Source organism: Stegodyphus dumicola, chromosome 2 (assembly GCF_044657685.1).
Source record: "Stegodyphus dumicola isolate Sdum_Otavi_A_Nest chromosome 2, ASM4465768v1".
Lineage (NCBI taxonomy): Eukaryota > Metazoa > Arthropoda > Arachnida > Araneae > Eresidae > Stegodyphus > Stegodyphus dumicola.
In genome coordinates, this window is record NC_140769.1 from 215,273,525 (window position 1) to 215,295,083 (window position 21,559).

General features: G+C 31.5%; 2 protein-coding genes across 2 annotated transcripts in view; one reads left to right on the forward strand and one right to left on the reverse strand.

Moving 5' to 3' along the window:
• The window catches only part of LOC118197825 (eukaryotic translation initiation factor 3 subunit F-1-like), a 42,383-nt gene extending 40,367 nt beyond the window's left edge, over window positions 1–2,016 (reverse strand). Inside the window, exons 1-2 of the mRNA XM_035369364.2 lie at window positions 1,786–2,016; window positions 1,508–1,578 (exon numbers count right to left, since the gene is read on the reverse strand). Coding sequence (XP_035225255.2) covers window positions 1,508–1,578; window positions 1,786–1,906 — 192 coding nt within the window. The 5' untranslated portion in view covers window positions 1,907–2,016. The remainder of the gene's footprint in view (window positions 1–1,507; window positions 1,579–1,785) is intronic.
• Window positions 2,017–2,228: 212 nt separating this feature from the next.
• LOC118197824 (uncharacterized) overlaps window positions 2,229–21,559 on the forward strand; it is a 46,832-nt gene continuing 27,501 nt past the window's right edge. Inside the window, exons 1-4 of the mRNA XM_085811740.1 lie at window positions 2,229–2,310; window positions 6,964–7,190; window positions 9,948–10,046; window positions 12,222–12,382. Of these exons, the coding sequence (XP_085667866.1) occupies window positions 6,998–7,190; window positions 9,948–10,046; window positions 12,222–12,382 (453 nt within the window). The 5' untranslated portion in view covers window positions 2,229–2,310; window positions 6,964–6,997. The remainder of the gene's footprint in view (window positions 2,311–6,963; window positions 7,191–9,947; window positions 10,047–12,221; window positions 12,383–21,559) is intronic.

The following is a 21,559-nucleotide window of genomic DNA, read 5'->3' on the forward strand; positions in this document are numbered from 1 at the left end:
AAGGGTATATACTTTTTGCGATCAGGTAATTTCATATATGTTCTTTTGACCAAATTTAAAGATTCAGAAAATTTTCATGCATTTTCGTGAAATTTTTCTAATTTATGAGAAAAAAGCAGTGTACATGGATATAGTGAAGAGTGTGCGCAATGCCATTTTTGTGCAATTCTGGGATGTTTTTTAAGTAAAAATAAGTCGACGTGTACATGGTTTAGTGATATTTTAATTAAATGATAGTTATTTTGTGAATTTTATGTTTGTAGGAATTTGGTATATGTTTCAGTTGAAGTAAACGTGTATGGAAATAATTTAAATATTTGACACTAAGTATTTGTAACAATTTGTAATGTTTGCGGTATGAATTCGTTGCTGACGTTTATAATATAATAGATAATTTAGAGGTAAAAGTTTTTGGATATTTTATACGTGGAAATGTTCATCCTTGGAAAGGGTATATACTTTTTCGCAATCAGGTAATTTCAAATATGTGCTTTTTACCGAGTTTAAAGATTCACAGAATTTTTTTGCATTTTCGTACAAATTTTTGTAATTTTAAAGAAAATAGCAGTGTAGATGGATAAAGTTAAGAGTGTGTGCAATGCCATTTTTGTGCAATTGTGGGATTTTTTTTTTTTTTTTAAGTAAAAATAAGTCGACGTGTAAATGGTTTATGTGTATGTGCTATTCTGAAAAACGCGCAAGGAGTTAATGATTGTGCACTTTCTCCCAATTTTGCAGTTAATATTTGTCATGATTAAGCAGTTTTGTTACATAAAATTTCTAGCATAAGTGTAATTCGGCTAGTAGATTGTTGGAAAAAGTGTTCAGTAAATAAAAAGAAAAGAAATATGTCTTTACTTCGTGAAGACAAATGGCGGCGAAAAAAAAATACAGGGTTGCTGTAGCAGAGTTGGTCGCCAAAAAATCGCCAAGTTACCATAATAAGTTACCATAATAAAAAGATCAACCGAGTTTTATTTTATTCAATTTACAATTACAAAATGAAGAGATAATTTTTAATTTTCAACAAAATGGTGAGCAAACATGTTTTATAAATTTGAATAAAAGCCTATCAAATTATTAGTACTCCCTAACTATAGTTGTTTCAGCAGTGTACTTACGTAGAGAGTGCAATTAATCAAGTTTGATCATCGTTATAAAGCCAACGGACTCCTAGTGTTTAATGAATGTATGTAAAATACATAAATGTGCTTGTACATAGATGCATAACAACAATCTACACCCCCTGTATTGTACAATAATTGTTATTACCATGGCGATACTTAAATTTTGCCAATACCATTTTAACTAAGAAGTGCCAGTTATAATGATAAATATGAAATCAGTGTCTGAAAAAAAATAAGACATAAATTTATTACGCTCAGACATTTTATTTCACCAAAATGATTCTCTCTCATATTACTGCTTTAGAAGGCCGTCTGCTATTAATAATTTAATCGACACATACATAAAATTAAAGTTATAAGCAAAACTATCTCATACATACTTCATCTTCAGATTCATTGTGAGGAATACACAAACAATTTGTCACTTCAACAGCCCCTTTTTCATGAACACCTGCAAATTAATTTTACAAACGTAAATTATTGTACACATGGAAGTGTTACACATATATATTAGAATAGAGCGATATTACTTTGGTAGAAGGTTTACCAAAGTAGCACCGAAAGTAATAAGGGCTCAACAAACATTTATTTTATAATTTTATTCTAAATGTAATGCTAAATAAGGAAGAGAAGTTGAGAAAAAGAGGTAAATAAATACCTAAAAGTGTGCCAATCACTCGATGTTGAAAATCATTTCGTCTCTCGTAAGAGTCACAAATTGCAAATAAGACAACCGGGTGTATTTTTACAGTTAAATTAGGTGACATTGCAGAAGTCATTTTCGTTTAAAAATTACAAAAATACCCACAATATGTTTCTGAAAAGAAAGAAACAACTTACACCATGAACCAAACTAAACGTTAACGATACCCCTGCCACCGCGCCTAATGTAAAATGTGCTAATACTGTAACGATGATTTTCCCAATAAAAAAACATTTTATTTGCTAGTTTAGCATTTTGTGTGGCAATCAATATGCTTATATTAATTTGAAATTTTCTTATGTTCTCTTACACATTTATCAGCTAGGTACAAATCCATTTCCTACTTTTTTATTTATTTCTTGTATAATTATCTTTAGTGGCATCATCATTCCGTGAATTAATAATAAATGGTGTGAACCGCAAATATTTATTTACGGCATCAGCTGACGAGTAAATCCTCTATGCGAAGTTTTTGAATGAGTAAGATATTGCATTCACAATAAATGTAACAGAATGATTGAACATTGTGTGCTATTTAAATTGTTTTAGTCATATTTATTGTTTTCCATTTGACATAAAATTGGAATTTTTCTAAGTTTCGTAATTACTTTCATTTAATTGGGGTATACGTTTTGTATTAAGCGTAGTTTCAAGAACGTTCTTTCATTTTCATCAAAAACTGTTATCTAAACGTTTTTAACATGATGCTTTTTTTTTTTTTTTTTTTTTTGTTGGCAAGCAAAGTTGTGATAAATGGTATTAAATATTTTTTTTTTTTAATCCATGTTAACTGCTTTTATCATATTATATTTATCATGTGACAAAAAATATGGAGTTTTAAAATTGACCTACTTAGTACTAGAATGGATGGTTAATTTTGTTCTGTGTCTAATCAAATTGTACTGAAAGAACTTTCTCAAGTGTGCAGAATATAAGATTATGAATATTTTACCATTAATTATGTAGGTCATAATAATCAGTCTGTTTTTGTGAATAAGGAAACACTTCCATAGAGAACTTGGCAAATATAAACACTGCCAGAAATGGCATTTTCTCTGGCTTCGTCTTGCCTAGGCATAGTTCACTATCTTTCAGGTTCCAACATACACACACGCACATGATCTGCCCAAACAAGATAAATCGAACAGATGGGTTACTGGTTACTTAGACACTGTAAACCCAGAATCCCATTTTAGATGGCATTGTGCTCCCCTTTGCTTTCATTGACCAGGCCATTTCATTCGTGGCCTGGTCAAGACCCTTGACTGGTATACATGTTCGACTCTTTGGTCCATGTTTCAAGATGGGTCAGATGGATGACCGACTTGCTGATTAAACGTATTAAAGCTAACAAATGCAAAACAAAATGCTTTATATATATAATCTCGGTGATAATACGGGTACAATTCTATTAAAGCGGCGTCAGTTAAAAATGAGTAAAAAATCCACAACAAATATCTTAGCTCAAGAATTTAACATTTGAAATATCATTGCTTGAGAATTCTAGTTTTCGTTTGAAATATCACTCATTATTTTCAATATTTTTTATTTACGTTTAAAATATCATGGCTTGAGATTTCTAGTTTTTGTTTGAAATATCGTCACTGGTTATTTTTTTAACCATATAAAACATATAGATATTAAAAATTAAAAAGAAATTTACTTTTTACAGAATTATTTTTTTTTTTTTTTTTTTTTAATTTTTATTCTTTTGAACTCTATTATTATTTTATAATTCAATACTTGGCGAAAATTGGCGGCAAAAAAAAAAAAAAAAAAAAAAAAAAGAGGCCCACTTATATCTGGCACTGCTCTAATGCAACAGTACCATAAAAAATATAATACATTCGTACATGGCATGTTGTAATGTATTTGCCTTATTTTTCTTACACATGTGGCTTATATTTTATGAAACTTCTTAATGTATAAAATGAACACATTATTTCTACCATTGAAAAATAATCCTATTGTGATAACTGGCACATCCATGGTAAAGCAGTCATTGTATGTAGTGGTAATGATGTTTCGTACTTCTTTGTATAAAGTAAAGAAAGGATTTTAACCAAAAAAAATTTTAGTTATCATAATTCAACAGAAATATCCCTTTTGACCTATTTATTCCAAATCCATTTGGATGATTTTTTGTCGTCAGATTTCTATACGCACAGACAATAAAGCACACTTTTTTTTTTTTTTTCCCAAAAAGAAATTTTTTCTTGACATCTATACCTACATACTTATGTACAATCTACAGTACCAAACATATATATCTGGTTGATACAAAAATTTTCTGTCAAAAAACGTTCTTAATGAAATTAGAAAAATACCAACATTTTGGTAGTTTATCAAAGTCTTCGAATTAGAAACTTGGTGGCCTCGAATCTAAAAACAGATCAACTTCATTTCAGATGGCCTGTGTAGCATTAAAGATAGCACCAGCAAGTTGTAGCTGCAGGTGTGAAAAAAGGTAGAAGTCTAAAAACATAATTTCGGGCTGTATGGTGGATGTGGCAACGGATCTCATTCGAGTCCATATAGAGTCTAGCCAGGGAATGCAGACTCATGTGGTCTTGCATTATCGGGATGGAACATTACCTTTTTGTGCCGGAACTCAGTTCGATATTTTCCCTTGATATCAGCATCAAGATGGACTAGCATCTCACTGTACTTCTTACTGTCAAGGGTTTTACTTTTTTCCAGATACAGTCAAAAGTCGTTAATTCGGACACCCATAATCTGGAATGATCTATAATCCGGACCTCAAAGCTACAAACTTTCTGCACATACTGCGCGTTCACGCATGCACACAGGCATTTACGAGTGCACGTAAGAGTAAGACCTTTACGGCTGTGAATATGTTTGTGCGCATGCGCGTTTAATGTGTAACGAATGGTATAAGCTAAGCTAAAATTATTTAATTCAGTTAATGTTGCAGATTGCGTTGTTCCTTAATCTTCAAATTGGATCTGGCTTATTATTTTTTCTAGACTGTTAGAGCAATTTCATAAAAGTAAGCTTGAACTTTCGAGTATGTCAAATAGAATTTCCGATATATATTTACTAATATGTAATTTGTATCTACAAAGCGAAAGTATGTTTTGAAATCCGAAATCTGTTTATCAATTTCACTCGGCGAATTGGAAGTTGATCTGTCAGCACTATCCTTATCTTCAGGGCAGATGTTTTTATTTTATTTGGCTTATAATTCCTTACTAAGTGTAGTATTTCATCTCGATGTACTTCGTCTTTGATATGATTTAAAACAAGTTCCTCATTATTATAATTCGCTTCCGATAGTGAAGAAAGTGACCCCGAGGTTATTGAAAATGTAAACATTTCGATTGACAAATTAGTCGGTATTCTCAACACAGCAATTCTAGGACTTGAACAGCGGAACTTTGTAACTAAACAAGAAATTATGTCTGTTTAATAGAATTAAAGAGAAAGTATTATCACATGAAACGAAGCAATTTACATTGAAAGAAATGTTTAATAAAGTAAACAAATAAATATTAAGCTTTTTCTTTTTGTAAATTTTGATACCCTTTAGATCATAATTGTTCTTTATTTCATAAATTACGGTTTTATATTTTTAATTTTGTAATTTCTGCATGCCATCTTACCAGATTTAAACTGATGATCTGTAATCCGGAATCGCCGAAGTCCCGACGAGTCCGGATTAACGACTTTTGACTGTATACTTTCTGAATAATACCATGACAATTCCACCAAATACAAAGCATCAGCTTTTTTTAGCTTTGCGACACTGCCGATGAGCTCACTGGGTGTAGACCAACTGCTTTTTTGGCCTATGTTGTTGAAGTAAATCCGCTTTTTATCACAAGTGATGTTCCGATCCAGAACTTTGTCCTTGCATTGATATTCAAACAGATTAGTGCAGGCCCGAACAACTTCTGTCCTTATCTGCTTGAGTTAACTTATATGACACCCAGCAGTTGAGCTTGTATGTCAAGTTTATGTGATACATAGCATGACTAATGGACATGACACTAATGTCAAATTCCTTCCTTAATTTGTAAAAGTATGCAAAGATTAGACTTGTATGTAAACTCATGTATTATTTACTATATTATATCAGACTGTATAGAATATTTATTATACTCTATTAGACTGTGCAAAATTTATTACACTGTATTTCTTAAATATATGGATAATTTATTATCATTTGTATTTATTTTTTCCTGACATCTTTTCTTCTGTCTCTATTTTTTTAGTTTTAAGTAACTTCTATTGTATACATTTTTTACCACTTAAAAATTGACATATTAGTTAGTCGGTATTTCAGTTTTGCATATAATTTGCCCTTTGCTTTACTAAATTTGAGTAGCTGAAATTTGATAATTTTGAAAAATTTAACATTGATTTTACCCATTATTGGAAACTTCATTTGGGACCAAGGTAATTTTGGCAATTATGTAGATATTGTAGATTTTATATGACAAACTTTAGTTCTCCAATACAGTCTTCTCAAAGATTCCAATCCATAAAAGTGTTATCCACGAGATGCAGACCTTTTGGACAAGTGTTTTCTGAAAGTGCAATGTAAGTTGAGCCAGTTTCCCTTAAAAAGTCTTCCATGAAAGCATCTTTTCCCTGAGGCAGATAGCTCTTGTATGCTTTAATGTAATATAATAAATCTAATCCAATTCAGTCTTCCAGAAAATGTTTGCCTGTTATTAAACACTGGTACCAACAACATATATATATTGTATTAGTTGCTTTAAATGTCATTAACTAGCTCCATCAAATAACTTGCCACACCTTATGTCCAAAATGCATTTTCTGTAGTTTTATATAATTTAACTGTATAGGAAGTGGAATGTTCTTGACATTCTGTAATAGTCCATAATTCTAGAAAGTTGATAAATTTTGCTTTGTTTGGTAAATTCCAAAGATCTCGAGAAAATAATATGAAATGCAACAAAAGATTAAAAAGCTCTTAACCTCTTTTATATTTATGTTTAAATGAACATGCTGAGCATTGAGGACATGATTAAACAAGAAAACAGACATTTATTAATAACTTACAGCTATGCTCTGGTACCAGCTGAAGTTTCCAGTATCAACTAATGTACTGAAGTGTAATTTTATTCACATATTTAATTTTTTCAGTAAATATCATACCTGTGTTCATAGAAAGCCTACTATGAGTAGTCATATTCAACCAGCACTTAACGAAGATGTGAAAAGAAGCACAGCTGACACCTCAGCTGATAGTGCTGAAGCAGTATTAGAAGGTTTAGAAGGACAATATTTTATAACTGATGTATGTGCCAATCTGACCAATAAAAAATTTGCTCGTGATGTTGATAGTGTTATACAAAGAGCACAAAATGCTGGTAAGTATTTTATTCAATGGTTTATTATAAAATGGTGATCTGAAATCAGGGGTGTAGCTAGAGGGGGGCATCTGTCCCCGGGCACAGAATCCAAGGGGCGCTGAACTGATGTTACGACATTTTAGAATTAAATGTTTTCCCATCCTTGACAAGCAGTAGGTGGCGCGAAATCTTCAGTTGTCCCTGGGCGCTGAAAACCCTAGCTACGACTCTGTCTGAAATCTTAATAAAAAGAAGTGAAAGTAAATTGTATATAATTATATATCAATATAAAATATTTTGTTATACTCAACCAAAGTTAATCTGAAAGCTTTGTGTATTTTACATCCACCAAGTAATATATTCTCTGAAGTTATTTTTCAAAAATGCTTCAATTATTATTGAAATTGTATTAGAATGTTATCCATTTAAATCAAAAAAGAAAAGAAAATAAAAAGTAAACCACCATTATGTGTGATCATTTAACATTTGTCTAGTAGCAGGATTATCCCATGCCAGTAAAACTATTTTAGAGACAAAAAAAAAAAAAAAATCCTGTAATACTGTTTTCATATCCTTAACATAATTTAAAGTTTAGAGGGAGAAAGTGTATTTGATTATGAAAGGTGACAATTTTTGATGCAGCCTAAGCAATATGGCAGGTGGTTAATGCTTTCCAACCAAAGGTCTTAAATTCAGGTTAGTTTTTATACCTTACATTTTTACTGAATAGTACCACTTATATAGAATATTTAGAAGCCTATACATTATAATTTTTCATAATATTTCTTATTATTTATACATTTGGACCTTATTATGTACAGTCAAAAGTCATTAATCCGGACTCGTAGGGACTTCGGTGATTCCGGATTATCGATTTTTTCGGATTATAGATCATCAGTTAAAAATTATTAAAAATATTTGCATAGAAAAATATTTTCATTCAGACAAAAAGTTTTCTGAAATATTTGCAATTACTTTATAAGAAGTATATACAGTCAAAAGTCGTTAATCCGGACTCGTCGGGACCTCGGCGTTTCTGGATTATAGATCATCAGTTTAAATCTGGTAAGATGGCATGCAGAAATTATAAAATTAAAAATATGAAACCATAATTTATGAAATAAAGAACAATTATGATCTAAAGGGTATCAAAATTTACAAAAAAAAAAAAAAAAAAAAAAAAAAAGCTTAATATTTATTTGTTTACTTTATTAAACATTTCTTTCAATGTAAGTTGTTTAAGTTGCTTCATTTTATGTGATAATACTTTCTCTTTAATTCTATAAACAAACATAATTTCTTGTTCAGTTACAAAGTTCCGCTGTTCAAGTCCTATAATTGCTGTGTCGAGAATACCGACTAATTTGTCAATCGAAATTTTTTCGTTTTAAAATGAAATGTTTTCATTTTAAAACAAAACGTTTTCATTTTAAAAAACTCGGTATCGCTTTCTTCACTATCGGAAGCGAATTATAATGACAAGGAATTTGATTTAAATCATATCAGAGACGGAGTACATCGAGATGAAATACTACATTTAGTCAGGAATTATAAGCCAAATAAAATAAAAACATCTGCCCTGAAGATAAGGATAGTGCTGACAGATCAACTTCCAATTCATTGCGCGCCGCAGCGTTTCTCCCCCCCCCCCCCCCCCGCCTCAGAGCAGCGTGAAATTGATAAACAAATTTCAGAATGGTTAGATAAACAAAGGATATGCCTTTATCCACTTTTTGCAGCAATTCCACTTTTTGTTTGATGGACATTGAAACATACTTTCGCTTTGTAGATCCTTTGGGAGCTCCAGCATCGGAAATTCTATTTAACATTGTAAGGATCTTAAGTTTTACTAACGTTTATTTTATTTTAAATCTTTACTATCACTTCTTATTTTCTACTTCCGGCCAGAATTATAAGCGTGAAGGAGTTTATGCAAAGTTGTCTGGCGAACGCCAAGTATTTAAGTGTGGCCTTTTTGCCAAGCAGAAGAGAGGAAGCCGTGAGTTCGAAGCAGGCCGCTTACCTTAGAAGTTACGCAGTTGCTACTTTGCCTTCCAGGCCAGAGGTTTTAATCCTCTTGATAAATTAAACGTATTGTAGTGTTCACAGTCTCTGTGCTACATACGCTTTCTGTTATTATAAGGCCAATCTTATTCTAAAGTTAAATTAGAGTTTAGTTTTATTTTGATATCTTTTAAGTTAGACCCCGAGTGGAGGGTCATTGTATTCCGAAGTACGGAAGTCATTGTATATAAAGAAAAAAATAAAGGGTTTTGTATACCCTTCGTCTGTATCCTGTCTACTTACTACAATTAGTGAACATAGCTTTAGTAAGCTCTCTGTTCTAGTCAGGTCATTGTATGTTTCCGAAGAAGGTTAGAAGAAACATTGAACCTGATAACATAATCGAAAGTTCAAGCTTACTTTTATAAAATTGCTCTAACAGTCTGCAAAAAATAATAAGCTGGATCCAATTCGAAGATTAAGGAACTACGCAATCTGCAACATTAACTGAAATAGATAATTAGATAAATTTAGCTTATACCGTCCGTTACACATTAAACGCGCATGCGTGAGCGTATTATACACACCGGTGAACGCCTATGCGCATGCGTCAACGTGCCGCATGCGCAGAAAGATTGTAGCTTGAGGTCCGGATTATGGGTGTCCGAATTAACGACTTTTGACTGTATGAAGTAATGTAAAATGAAAGTGTTTATGAGTAGTCAATGCACTTTATGATTTAATTATAATTTGTTGTATGTCTTTTTACAGGAGTGAAGAAGATAATAGTTTGTGGCAATAATATTCAAAGTAGTAAAGAAGCTCTTCGCTTAACAAGGCTTTATCCAAATTATATATACTGTGCTGCAGGTAAGATAACAGTTCTATTTAATTTTATTTTATTTATGAATTTATCTATTTTGTTTATTAGTGGGAACCAACTGAAAGTGCTAGCAAATGAACAAACTCATAAGTTTTGAAATAATCGGTACTATTTGGCTTCGAGGGCCGTAAAAAAATTCCACCGAAAATGTACGTGCAAAAGCATCAAATCTAGCAAACACGCCCATTTAACAGCGCGCCAAATCTAGCGTATGCGCTGATTTCAGATTGCGTAAGTTTATATAGTTCTATGTTTCTTAAGACGCCATTGGAATACTAGTTTAATTTTTAAATCATTTTTTGATTTTAAATCCTTTTTTGATATCCTATGGATTTAATAATTTGGGAATTGACCATGACGAAAAGTCGGCAATAGAATTTTAGGTAAAGTGCAGAATCACCCACTGCTTGACGCATTTTTAAGAATTGCACATACTCGGTATCCATGTGCACATTGACCTATTTTCGCTTTACAAAAAATCCTAGAATTGCACAAAAATGGCACTGCGCACACCCTTGACTTTATCTTTGTACATATCGACCTATTTTCACTTAAAAAGTAAAAGAAAATTGACAAAAATCAAATTGTTTTTACCCTTGTAAAAAGCGGCAAACAAATAAGTGAGTGATTTTGCACTTTACCAAGAATATTTTCAAAGAAAAGGCATCATTCTTTATAGAAAATTACGTTTGAACAACCAACGAGATGAAATTATGCTTTAGCAATATGTCAGTAGCGAAATAGCGATGCAGACATCCATTCAGTTATGTTTAGCAATTTTTATATAAATTATAATAATGATCTGATATAGTTATTTACTCTTATGCTTCCATTCAGTCATGTTTAGCCTTTTTCATATAAATTATAATAATAAAAAAGTATTATATGAAATTAAACTTTCATCTAAATTAAAACATCAATCTTAAATAGTTATTTACTATTATACTTCCTTTCTTGCCGCAATTATTTTTGGCATCAACAATAGTTTGGTGATTTTTTACAGCCCTCGAAACCGAATAGTACCAAATAATTTTATGGGTTTATTTAGTGTTAAGTACTTTAAAGAATTTTCCCGAAAGAGTAAACTGTGACTTATTGTCTTTTGAAAATAAAAAAAATAAATTCATTATTAAATGATAAGAAAAAATAAATAAATTCATAAAATGGATAAACTCATAAATACATGTCAAATTTCAATGCAAGTAATGCTATATACTAAACTGCACTTAAATTCTATTGATTTATATATTAAAGGAAAATATTTGTGGTGGAAAGAAATTATGTTATACATAGTAATAAAATTAATGAAAACAAAGAGCTAGTTTCTATGAAGTAACACATAAATGGCTGGATTAATTTCTTTGTAAATAATTTTGTACATACAGAAAGAAAAAAAAAGGGGAGTTACACAAAATACCATTATCATGTGATTGTTTGTATGCTGCCTTTGAAACGGTCATGTGAATTCCAGGTTATGAAGAAACATAACATCCCTTCTGTTTTATATTTCAGTTATATCTACAAATAAAAATAAATGATGAAAATTATTTAAAAAATATTTTTATCATTTGTGTTTCAAAACAGGAGAAAGAATTTATTTCATAAACTGGAGTTTTATGTAAGGTATATTTTTTAATTTTGAAATAAATGTGAAATGATAAAAAGAAATCAAATTGTTTTTCAAAAAAATGATTGAAAATCTCTAATTTAAATTACAGATTCAGAATATAAAGTATTCTGGAAAGATTTTTTTTTTTTTTTTTTTCTGTTCTGTAAGATTGATGTAAACAATGAACTTTTGAACTTTTTTTTTGTTAGGTTTATTTGTAAAAGGAAGATATATGCAAAACATCATCCCCCCCCCCCCGAAAAAAAAAAAGAAATTTATGAGCACTTTGAGCTTCACAGTCCAGACAACAAGTGACCAAAACTTTATGGCTTGCTAGGTGCATCCATCTCTGTGTTGTGCAATACAGACACACAGAATGAGAAACTCTCTTTTACGATAATAGATTAATTTTTAGATTTTGTAGTGGTATAATATATTTCAAGTATAAGTAACTGAATCATGTGCGTTTCTAAAATATTTGTATGGGAAAATTTGTAAGCTTTATTATATATTGTAGAAAAATTTTTATTTTGCTTTTATTGCATTTTGTCAGGTGTTCATCCTAATGAAGCAAAATCATGGAATGATGAAGTTGAAGTTAGTCTTCGTGAAATGCTATCAAATCCAGAATGTATAGCTGTTGGTCTGTGTGGACTAGATTTCACCAAAAACTTTGCTGAGCCATGTGAACAAAAGCTTGCGTTGGAAAAACAAGTACTTAGTTTTTGTCTTTGATTTTAATTTCATTTCAAACAATTGTATTACATATTTTCTTATTTTGAAAATTATATTGATGAAATATTTAATATTTCTGCATTGTAAAAATTTTATATTAATAATATTCAAATTTATAATAGTGTATTCATGCTCAGATATATGGTTGATCTTTAGATTATGGTAACTTGGCGAAAATTTGGCGACCAACTCTGCTACAGCAACCCTCTATTTGTTTTTTTCACCGCCATTATGTCTTCTTCTTTTCTTTTTATTTACTCAACACTTTTTCCAACAATCTACTAGCCGAATTACACTTATGCTAGAAATTTTATGTAACAAAACTGCTTAATCATGACAAATATTAACTGCAAAATTGGGAAAAAGTGCACAATCCCAAACTCCTTGCACGTTTTTCAGAATAGCACATAAACCATTTACACGTCGACTTATTTTTACTTAAAAAAACATCCCAGAATTGCACAAAAATGGCATTGCACACACTCTTAACTTTATCCATCTACACTGCTATTTTCTCATAAATTACAAAAATTTGCACTAAAATGCAGAAAAATTTCACGAAAATACATGACAATTTTCTGAATCTTTAAACCCGGTAAAAAGAACATATATGAAATTACCTGATCGCGAAAAAGTATATACCCTTTCCAAATATGAACATTTCCACATATAAAATAAATAAAATATCCAAAAACTTTTACCTCTAAATCATCTATTATATTATAAACGTCACCAACGAATTCATACTGCAAGCATTACAAATACTTAGTGTCAAATATTTAAATTATTTCCATGCACATTTACTTCAACTAAAACGTATACCAAATTCCTACAAACATAAACTTCACAAAATAACTATCATTTAATTAAAATATCACTAAACCATGTACACTAAGTACACGTCGACTTATTTTTACTTAAAAAAAAATCCCAGAATTGCACAAAAATGGCATTGCGCACACTCTTCACCATATCCATGTACACTCCTTTTTTCTCATAAATTAGAAAAATTTCACGAAAATGCATGACAATTTTCTGAATCTTTAAACCCGTTAAAAAGAACATATATGAAATTACCTGATCGCGAAAAAGTATATACCCTTTCCAAAGATGAACATTTCCACATATAAAATAAATAAAATATCCAAAAACTTTTACCTCTAAATTATCTATTATATTATAAACGTCATCAACGAACTCATACCGCAAACATTACAAATACTTAGTGTCAAATATTTAAATTATTTCCATGCACGTTTACTTCAACTAAAACGTATACCAAATTCCTACAAACATAAAATTCACAAAATAACTATCATTTAATTAAAATATAATTAAATTCAAAAACACTACTTAAAATATAAATAAGCACATACATTAAATTAATAAAAATTAGCTTACAATCCTAATTACTTTAAACTAAATCGTTGCTAATAACAATTTTCCCAATAATACCAAATTACTTTACTTCCACCTTACATTTAGAACAATGCATAAAAATAATATCCTCAAATAATTAAAAATACTAACTTACCTAATCTTCTTCAGAATCTTGATTACGTGTCCGATAAACTTTTCTTATTTCCTCCGCTAAATAAAAAGCAAGCGTATGTGCGCCTGTTTCAGGATCTTTAAAATCATACTTATAGTTCACAGCAAGGTACCAGGTAAAATAAATAACTTAATAAAACATCTTTACTTCTATCTCGCACAACCTTAAAGAAACACTTATTACTACCCCTTTCAATCCCACTAAATACCCATTTCGAATTCACTTTAGTTAGGGCCATGGGATCCAAAAATTAACGAACACTGTTTCACACAACACAGAATAAAGCCAAATACAAAATTTCCAGATTTTTTCCCGATTTCCCCCCTTTTCCGATTAAAGAACCGTAATTCGTCCATTAATATCACATGACATATCCCATGATCTCTCATTTCCCTCACACAAAGTAATGCGTAATCGGAACTGAGTACTGCTCACATTATTACCAAAGTCCCAGGTAGTAACTTTTATCGCCTCCAAAATGTCGCCAAATTACCAGTTACCATATTCTAAAGATCAGCCATGTAAATAGAGAGGTAGAAATGAAATTATATGTAAATTTCATGTTTAAACTGAATAGTCTGGTAAGCACGCATATTTTGTTACTTGTTTATATATATTCATTGCATGTTCGGTTGCAATGTCTACTTAATTCTATGTATTTAAGCTTTATTAAAAAGTGATTTCCATAATAAAAACATTGAATTCTCCTGAATTTCAACATCCCATTTTAGTCATTTTCATTGAAAAAATATATAAAAATGTTATAAAGAGTTCTTACATTCCTTTGTACAATTTGCTGAGGTTATGTAGCTCCCATTTTTTGCTCCAAAAAATAACAGTTTCTTCAGTGGTACCCAAGCTAAAATGTAGCTGACAGTAATTCATCCCTACCTGGGTTGCGGTCAATTGGATCTTGTTCTCTCCTCATTCACCATTTTAGAAGGGGAGAATATAAGAAATTAGTGCATTTCCTTATAAGTTCTGTGGTTAACTCATAGCATGTCCAGCTAGCATCCAGAAGATCTGTGGTTTGAATGCTGGTGAGAGCATAGCTGAATTTTTATGGTTCCTGATCCAAATAAAGTTTGTTTGGAGTAGGATATTTTTTAAGATTAAAAGTGTTTAAGAAATAATGGAAAAACAAGTGTTTTAGAACACACTGAAGGAAACAATTTTTATCACAAAATAAATGATCATGTGTTAAGCAGTTAGGTACTGGAAGATGCTTTCAATTTCTCCAAATTTGTTTTCAAATCGACTGCCTTCTCCTCATTTATACGAGGGTTGGAACTTTAATAGTGGCAACACAGCTGAAAAAACGCTACGCAACAAAACCAAAGAATATCGCATATACCACACGTGAACTACATACCTACCTTACCTCTCAGCAAAATGACTCATCCTGCCTACGTTACGCGCATGCAGAGTGACACGAAGAACGAATCCTTGTATTAGCTCGCGGTCTAATGTAAGTGTTGTCAGGATGTTTTCAAAACAAGAACAATGATGTTGGATAAAAATTGAATGTGCCAGAGGTTGTACAGCACAACAGTGTCATCAAGAGCTTCGAGAGGCTTGCGAGGAATCTGCATTGCCTTACAGAACCGTAGCAAGATGGGTGAAAGCATTGAATGAAGGACGCCAAAACGTGGCAGACATGCTGCGGCCAGGTCGTCCGAGTGTCAGCGATGCAGACGTGCAAGCTGTTACCGCACTAATAGACAGTGATCGCCGCCAAACGATTCGTCAGCTGGCCGGACAAATAGGATTAGCACATACGACTGTGCTGCACATTCTGAAGGAACACCTGTCCATGAGAAAAATTGCTTCACGATGGGTTCCACATCAATTGACGGAAATGCAGAAATGGCTATGATACGATGCTGCCCGAACCCACCTGGAGAGCTATGAGCGCGAAGGAGATGCTTTTTTACGCCGTATCATTATGCTGGATGAGACTTGGGCCCAATCGTACCAGCCAGAACTGAAACGCCAATCAAACGAATGACGTCATCATGGGTCATCGCGACGTACGAAATTTCGTCAGAACCCCAGCAATGTGAAAGTTATGGTGATTCTCGTGTATGACTGTTATGGTGTCATCCTAACACATACCGCATAGCAGACCGTCACTGCGCAGTATTACTGCTCATTTTTGGAGCACAATCTCCGACCAGCTTTGAGAAAAAAATGGTGACACTTTCTGCAGAACGCTCCTCTCATTTTGCATGACAATGCTCAGCCACATGCAGCGCAAGCTGTGACTGATTTGTTCAAGCAATAGTCCTGGGAAGTGCTTTATCATCCACCATACTCCCCAGATCTAAGCCCTTGTGACTATGACGTAATTCCTAAGATGAAGGAACCACTTCGTGGCACTCGCTTCCAAACTGTTCCTGATATTCTTGCGGCAGGAGACCGGTCCATTCAAACTATCAACAAAACAGGCACTGCTACAGATATTCTGCGACTTACACATCGTTGGAAACGGGTTGTACACAATGCTGACGACTATATTGAAGGACTGTAAAACATGGTGACATGAATCACTTTTGTATTCCTTGTAAATAAATAGTTGCCACCGTTAAAGTTCCAATCCTCGTATATTGATCCATTCGAAGTCAATACATGAAAGTATATAAACATGATTTTGGTACATTAATATGAAAATTTAGCTGCAAATGTCATATGGAGTGTGGCAACTTTAGCTCAGTGAAGTAAAAATCATTGCAGATATGTGGCATATAAGTTGAAGGTCCCTCTGAGGGTATGATAGAAGAGATGGCTGAAGAAGTGAAATCACTGTCTCTGAGCCAGATGTTACTGTGGTGGTTTGAGAGAGTTTGAGGTTTACTTTGAACTAAAAAATGTGGATATAAAAGTCATCATTTGAAAAACAAAGGTATGCTACAAATGAGAAGCACATACAAAGAAAATTACAAATGACAAGCACATACAAGGAAAATATGTGAAAAAATACAAAATAAAAAAATAAAATGAATGCAAAAAGAATATTAAAGATGCATTCCCGAGAGCAAAAACAGTTGCTATTTGTTATTTATTTGATAATCCTAGGGCCCCCTAAACAATTGTTCCACTGGAAAGTCGAGAATAGAGGTTCTCATACTTTTAGTGAAAATTCAACTTTGTCATGAGAATGTCATAGTCTTTTGAATTCACATTTAAATCTGGGCAAAATATAGAAATTCAGAATTTCTTAAGAATCTCGAATCATTAAAGTTTTGTTACATAAAATGCCACTGCTTCTCGTACCAGGGAAGCTTGCATGATAGGTAGAACTGTTCACCCGAAGCAAAGAAATGAATTTGTGCCCCTATTCATCTAGTCAAGTTAACTATACAAGTTAACTATACTTCAAGTTAACTATACTTCCAAATTTTTGTATTCAATAAATATAAATATTTTGAGTCATACAAGTGTAATTTTTTAATCTTAGCTTTAAATATAATTAAAATTAATACATGCAATGATAAATTATTTAAAACATTTAAAAGAGCATATTAAAAAAGTATTTTTCTCATAAATAAGTAGCAAATAACAGTGAAAAGTGTAAATAGTAATGCATTTAATATAAAAAATATTGTACTAACTTTCAAGCTTTTTTTTCTTTTAATTTAGTTTAACAAAGCAAAATCATCAATTTTCCTGTACTCAAGCCTCAAAGATGATATAGCTGTTTTTTTATATTTCTTGCTCCAGAAAGCTAAATATCTATACACTTTCATCTTAGTAATAGTTCATCTTAACAATAGTTTTCACCTTAGCAGTGTTAAAGATATTCTTAACACAATTTCTGAATTCAAAGCTCTAAGGTTCAAAATTGCCACTACGCTTGCCAAAGTGCATTATCTGGTTGTCATAGGAAACTTTGTTCTGAGGGATCACGGCACTACCTGTTGGACATTTTGAAAGTAAAACTTCTGAATTTAATATTGTTGTTGAATCAACCAACTCTAGTTGCTCAGCTGAAGACATTAAATGACTGATCAAAGCTATAGGCAATCCAAGAAAAGCAAAGAATGGTGTCAGAGGGTAAAAAAGTGCTTGTAAAGTGCTGTTCAGAAAAAGATAAGAAATGGTTTCAAGAAGCTTTATTGTATAAACCTATTTTAACTTCTGCTTCTGTTAAAGGTAAAAATCTAATGCTTCTTCTAAAAAATGTACCAAATAATATCAGTGGAGCAGAATTAATAAATGTTCCAAAAGAGCAGAATTCTGATTTAGATGAGTTATGGAGAATATGGGATCAAACAAAAGTGAGATTTGTGTTGAAGAAATTTAGAGATGGAAAGCATATTCTGATTGAAATGAACACACCCTGTCATAAAAAATTCTTTAATTCTTAAGACTCAAATGGAATCTTTTTAAAACAGATTTTCTTGTCTTAAATCATTGTTTTAAATGTTTATCATGCAATTATAAGGCATCTGAATACAGAAAATCACCAACCTACTTTAGGTATTTTTTTAATGGCAGGTTATAGCCATTTATAAGCATTGGCCACTACTAAGGCCAGAAGCAGTGGTCACTTTATTATGGAGGTTCCTAATGGGTGGGCCACCATTGCCTCCCATGAAGGGATGGACAAATTACAACCATGCCTTCTCTGGGACTCGAACCTGGACCTTTTGGTACTGCCGTTAGAGTCACTAACCATATTCCTGTTTGGGCGGCATTGTTTTAGGTAATGGGAAAACTTAAAAGCTCAGAGTCTGATCAAGATATTTAGTTATGTGCAGGCTGCATCTGATTTATTAGAAGAATTAAGAATGCTGGCAAAAATGTTGATGTTAGTCATAAACCTTTTTCAAATTGCTGTAATACACATGAGTTTTTTATAAATGTGATTATTTGTCAAACTTACTATGGCTAATATTTATTTTCATTCCCTACATGTTGTTCAGTTAAATTTACATAAATCTAAAGTTGCCATGCAGCAATTAATTCTTTATATGGAGAAAACTGACACTGGTGTTGCTGTTATTCAAGAGTCTCATTGTTTCAAAGGAACACTTCTTGGATAAGCACAGACTTGAGTTTTTTTCAATTTGACTTCTGGTGGCGACAATTTGACTTCAAGGTAGTCTTTATTATTCACTCAAATTCTGTATCTCCTTTCCTTTGATTTAGAAAATATTGATCATAACATGATTACTGTTGATACTTCAGTTGTGCATTTTGATTTTGCATCATTTTCCTGTTACTCTGAACCATTTACAAACATTGATGCTGATCTTACAAAAACCACTCAGTGTTTTTCAAGAAAAAAGATGCAATAATTGATCTAGAGTATCGATTCAAATAATAAATCGGATATTTGTCTTAGTCTTTTCATTGACTTCAGAGGTTTAAAATTAAAGTTATGTAAGGTTTGAACACTTGACATCTTTTGATTGTTATTGAAGATTGTGGACTTACTTTTTACAGTCCCCTGGATCTAATTATATTGATATAATAGTTGCTGGATAGAATCTGCCGTGCTTTCCAGGTTCAAGTCATGAATTTTTAAAAGTCCATTATGGTGAACTTGAATCAGTCTGAGTTTTAATGGGATTTCTTGCAGTGAAAAGTCGAATTTTAGGTTAATAAGAAACAGTACAAAATCACTGAAACCAACAGCAGGCATGTTTCCTGGGCAAATTCAGTTTATATAGTTCAGTACCATAAACATAAATTGGCTTCAGTATCTTAGTTCCAGTTATAATGTTTTAGTGTTAGAGCATAGTGTATATAGTATTATAGAACCATAGCACATTTGAAAATAAATTACTGTCATTAATTCTTTTCTTAATTCAAGTGCTTCATGTACGATGAAAAAAAATTCTTATCTGTTTTATTAGAATTAATAAAAGACATGCAATGAAAAATGTGTATTAAATAAACCTGATTGCAGAAAGATGACTAAATAAAATCAGTTAATTTGTATTTAAATACTTTTATTATATGTTAGCACTATACTTTATCGCAATGAAATTAAGGAGCCCTTTCCTAACCAAGTAGATGAGTATGGAAATTATTTATTTAATTATGAAAAGCATAAATTGTTTAACTTTAATTGGTGTTTTAAAATAGCATCAGATGTGTTAAGTCAAATATGATATTTTAAAGCTGTGCTTCATGATGTGTGTCAGACTGTAAAATTAACAGTCATAATTTCTTTTTTAAAATTAATTTTAGTATGTTTTGATTATCCCCATTTCATACTATAAAGCAACAAACTCTTTGCTGGCTTTAGAGTGTCTTTGGAAACATGCTGCTGATTAATTTTTCACAAGCTTATGAGCAAAAAGAGATAGCCATTTGCAAAATGGTAGCACACTGCAAATTCCAAGAGCAATTAATTGATAAAATTTTAAAAAGCAAGAGACATTGGTAATAAAGTACTTACATTTTAAAAAAAAAATCTTTGTTTTTTTGCAATGTTCTCCCAATGTATACAGAATCTGTTATTGCTTAAAAAAGCGTAAGAGAATTGCATAAACTCAGCTCTGTACTTCTGCATTGTGTGCTAGTCAAAACAGGCATGTGCTACATGCATACTTGGTTGCTATATTAATATTTTGGTGACATCATTGGTAGCCATATAACTACACTGCATTGCCACATGAATATTTTTTTGTTACTTTTTGGCAGGGTATGCAGATAATTAGAAAGTACCAGAATTTCTGTTTTTTTGTTATTGATTTGGCATTTTTCCTAGTTGGTTATCTGAAGTAAGTGCCTTGCTTGCCTCACCTCAATGACAAGCTTAATTATTTGTAGACAGAGTCTTTAAATTCCAAAACGTGAGCTTCATTTGTAATCTGTAACTGATAACATGCTCACTACAACTGAAGGTGCATATATATATATATATTAAAAAAAAAACTCATTTTATATGCATGCAATAACAGTATTGTATATATTTGCTTTGCAAAAGATGGCATGTCCAGGAAATTGGAAAATGCCTTGCTACACCTAACTGCTTAACACTTGACTACACATTCTATGATTTCTATGATGAAATGTGTTTGTTTTGCTATGTTAAGTTTGTTCTACTAGTTTTGAAATACATTTATATGTGTGTGTTTAATGGATTAATTTTAATTACTTATTTATTACTAATACTTAATAAATTTTAAGTATTAGTTTTGAACTTTTAAAGTCATGTTGAGGTGACTGAATTTTATAAGAATAAATGAGACTGTTATTATGAATTAGAAGTGAGATTGTTATTATAAATTAATGTGATAGATTAGTATTATAGACTGAATTGACTGACTGCAATAAATATAAAAACTCATAAACAAATTTTAAGCATTTGTTATCTGCAGCAGCATTGCTGTAGTTCTAAATTAGGTAAATATTTTCCTGAGAAAGTACATTCTGAATCAGTGCAGTTTATATTGGATAATTTTTATTAGAGGATAATGCTGATTGCAATAGATCAAAATGCTTTAAATCATTTTTTAATGAATCCAATCCCAAAAATTTTGCCTATTAAATTTCAAGTAGATTTGTATTTTTATTACATATCTGATTAAATTATTAAATAAGAGTTGTTACTCCATTACAGTCATTTTACTTTTAATTTACCTTGTTCT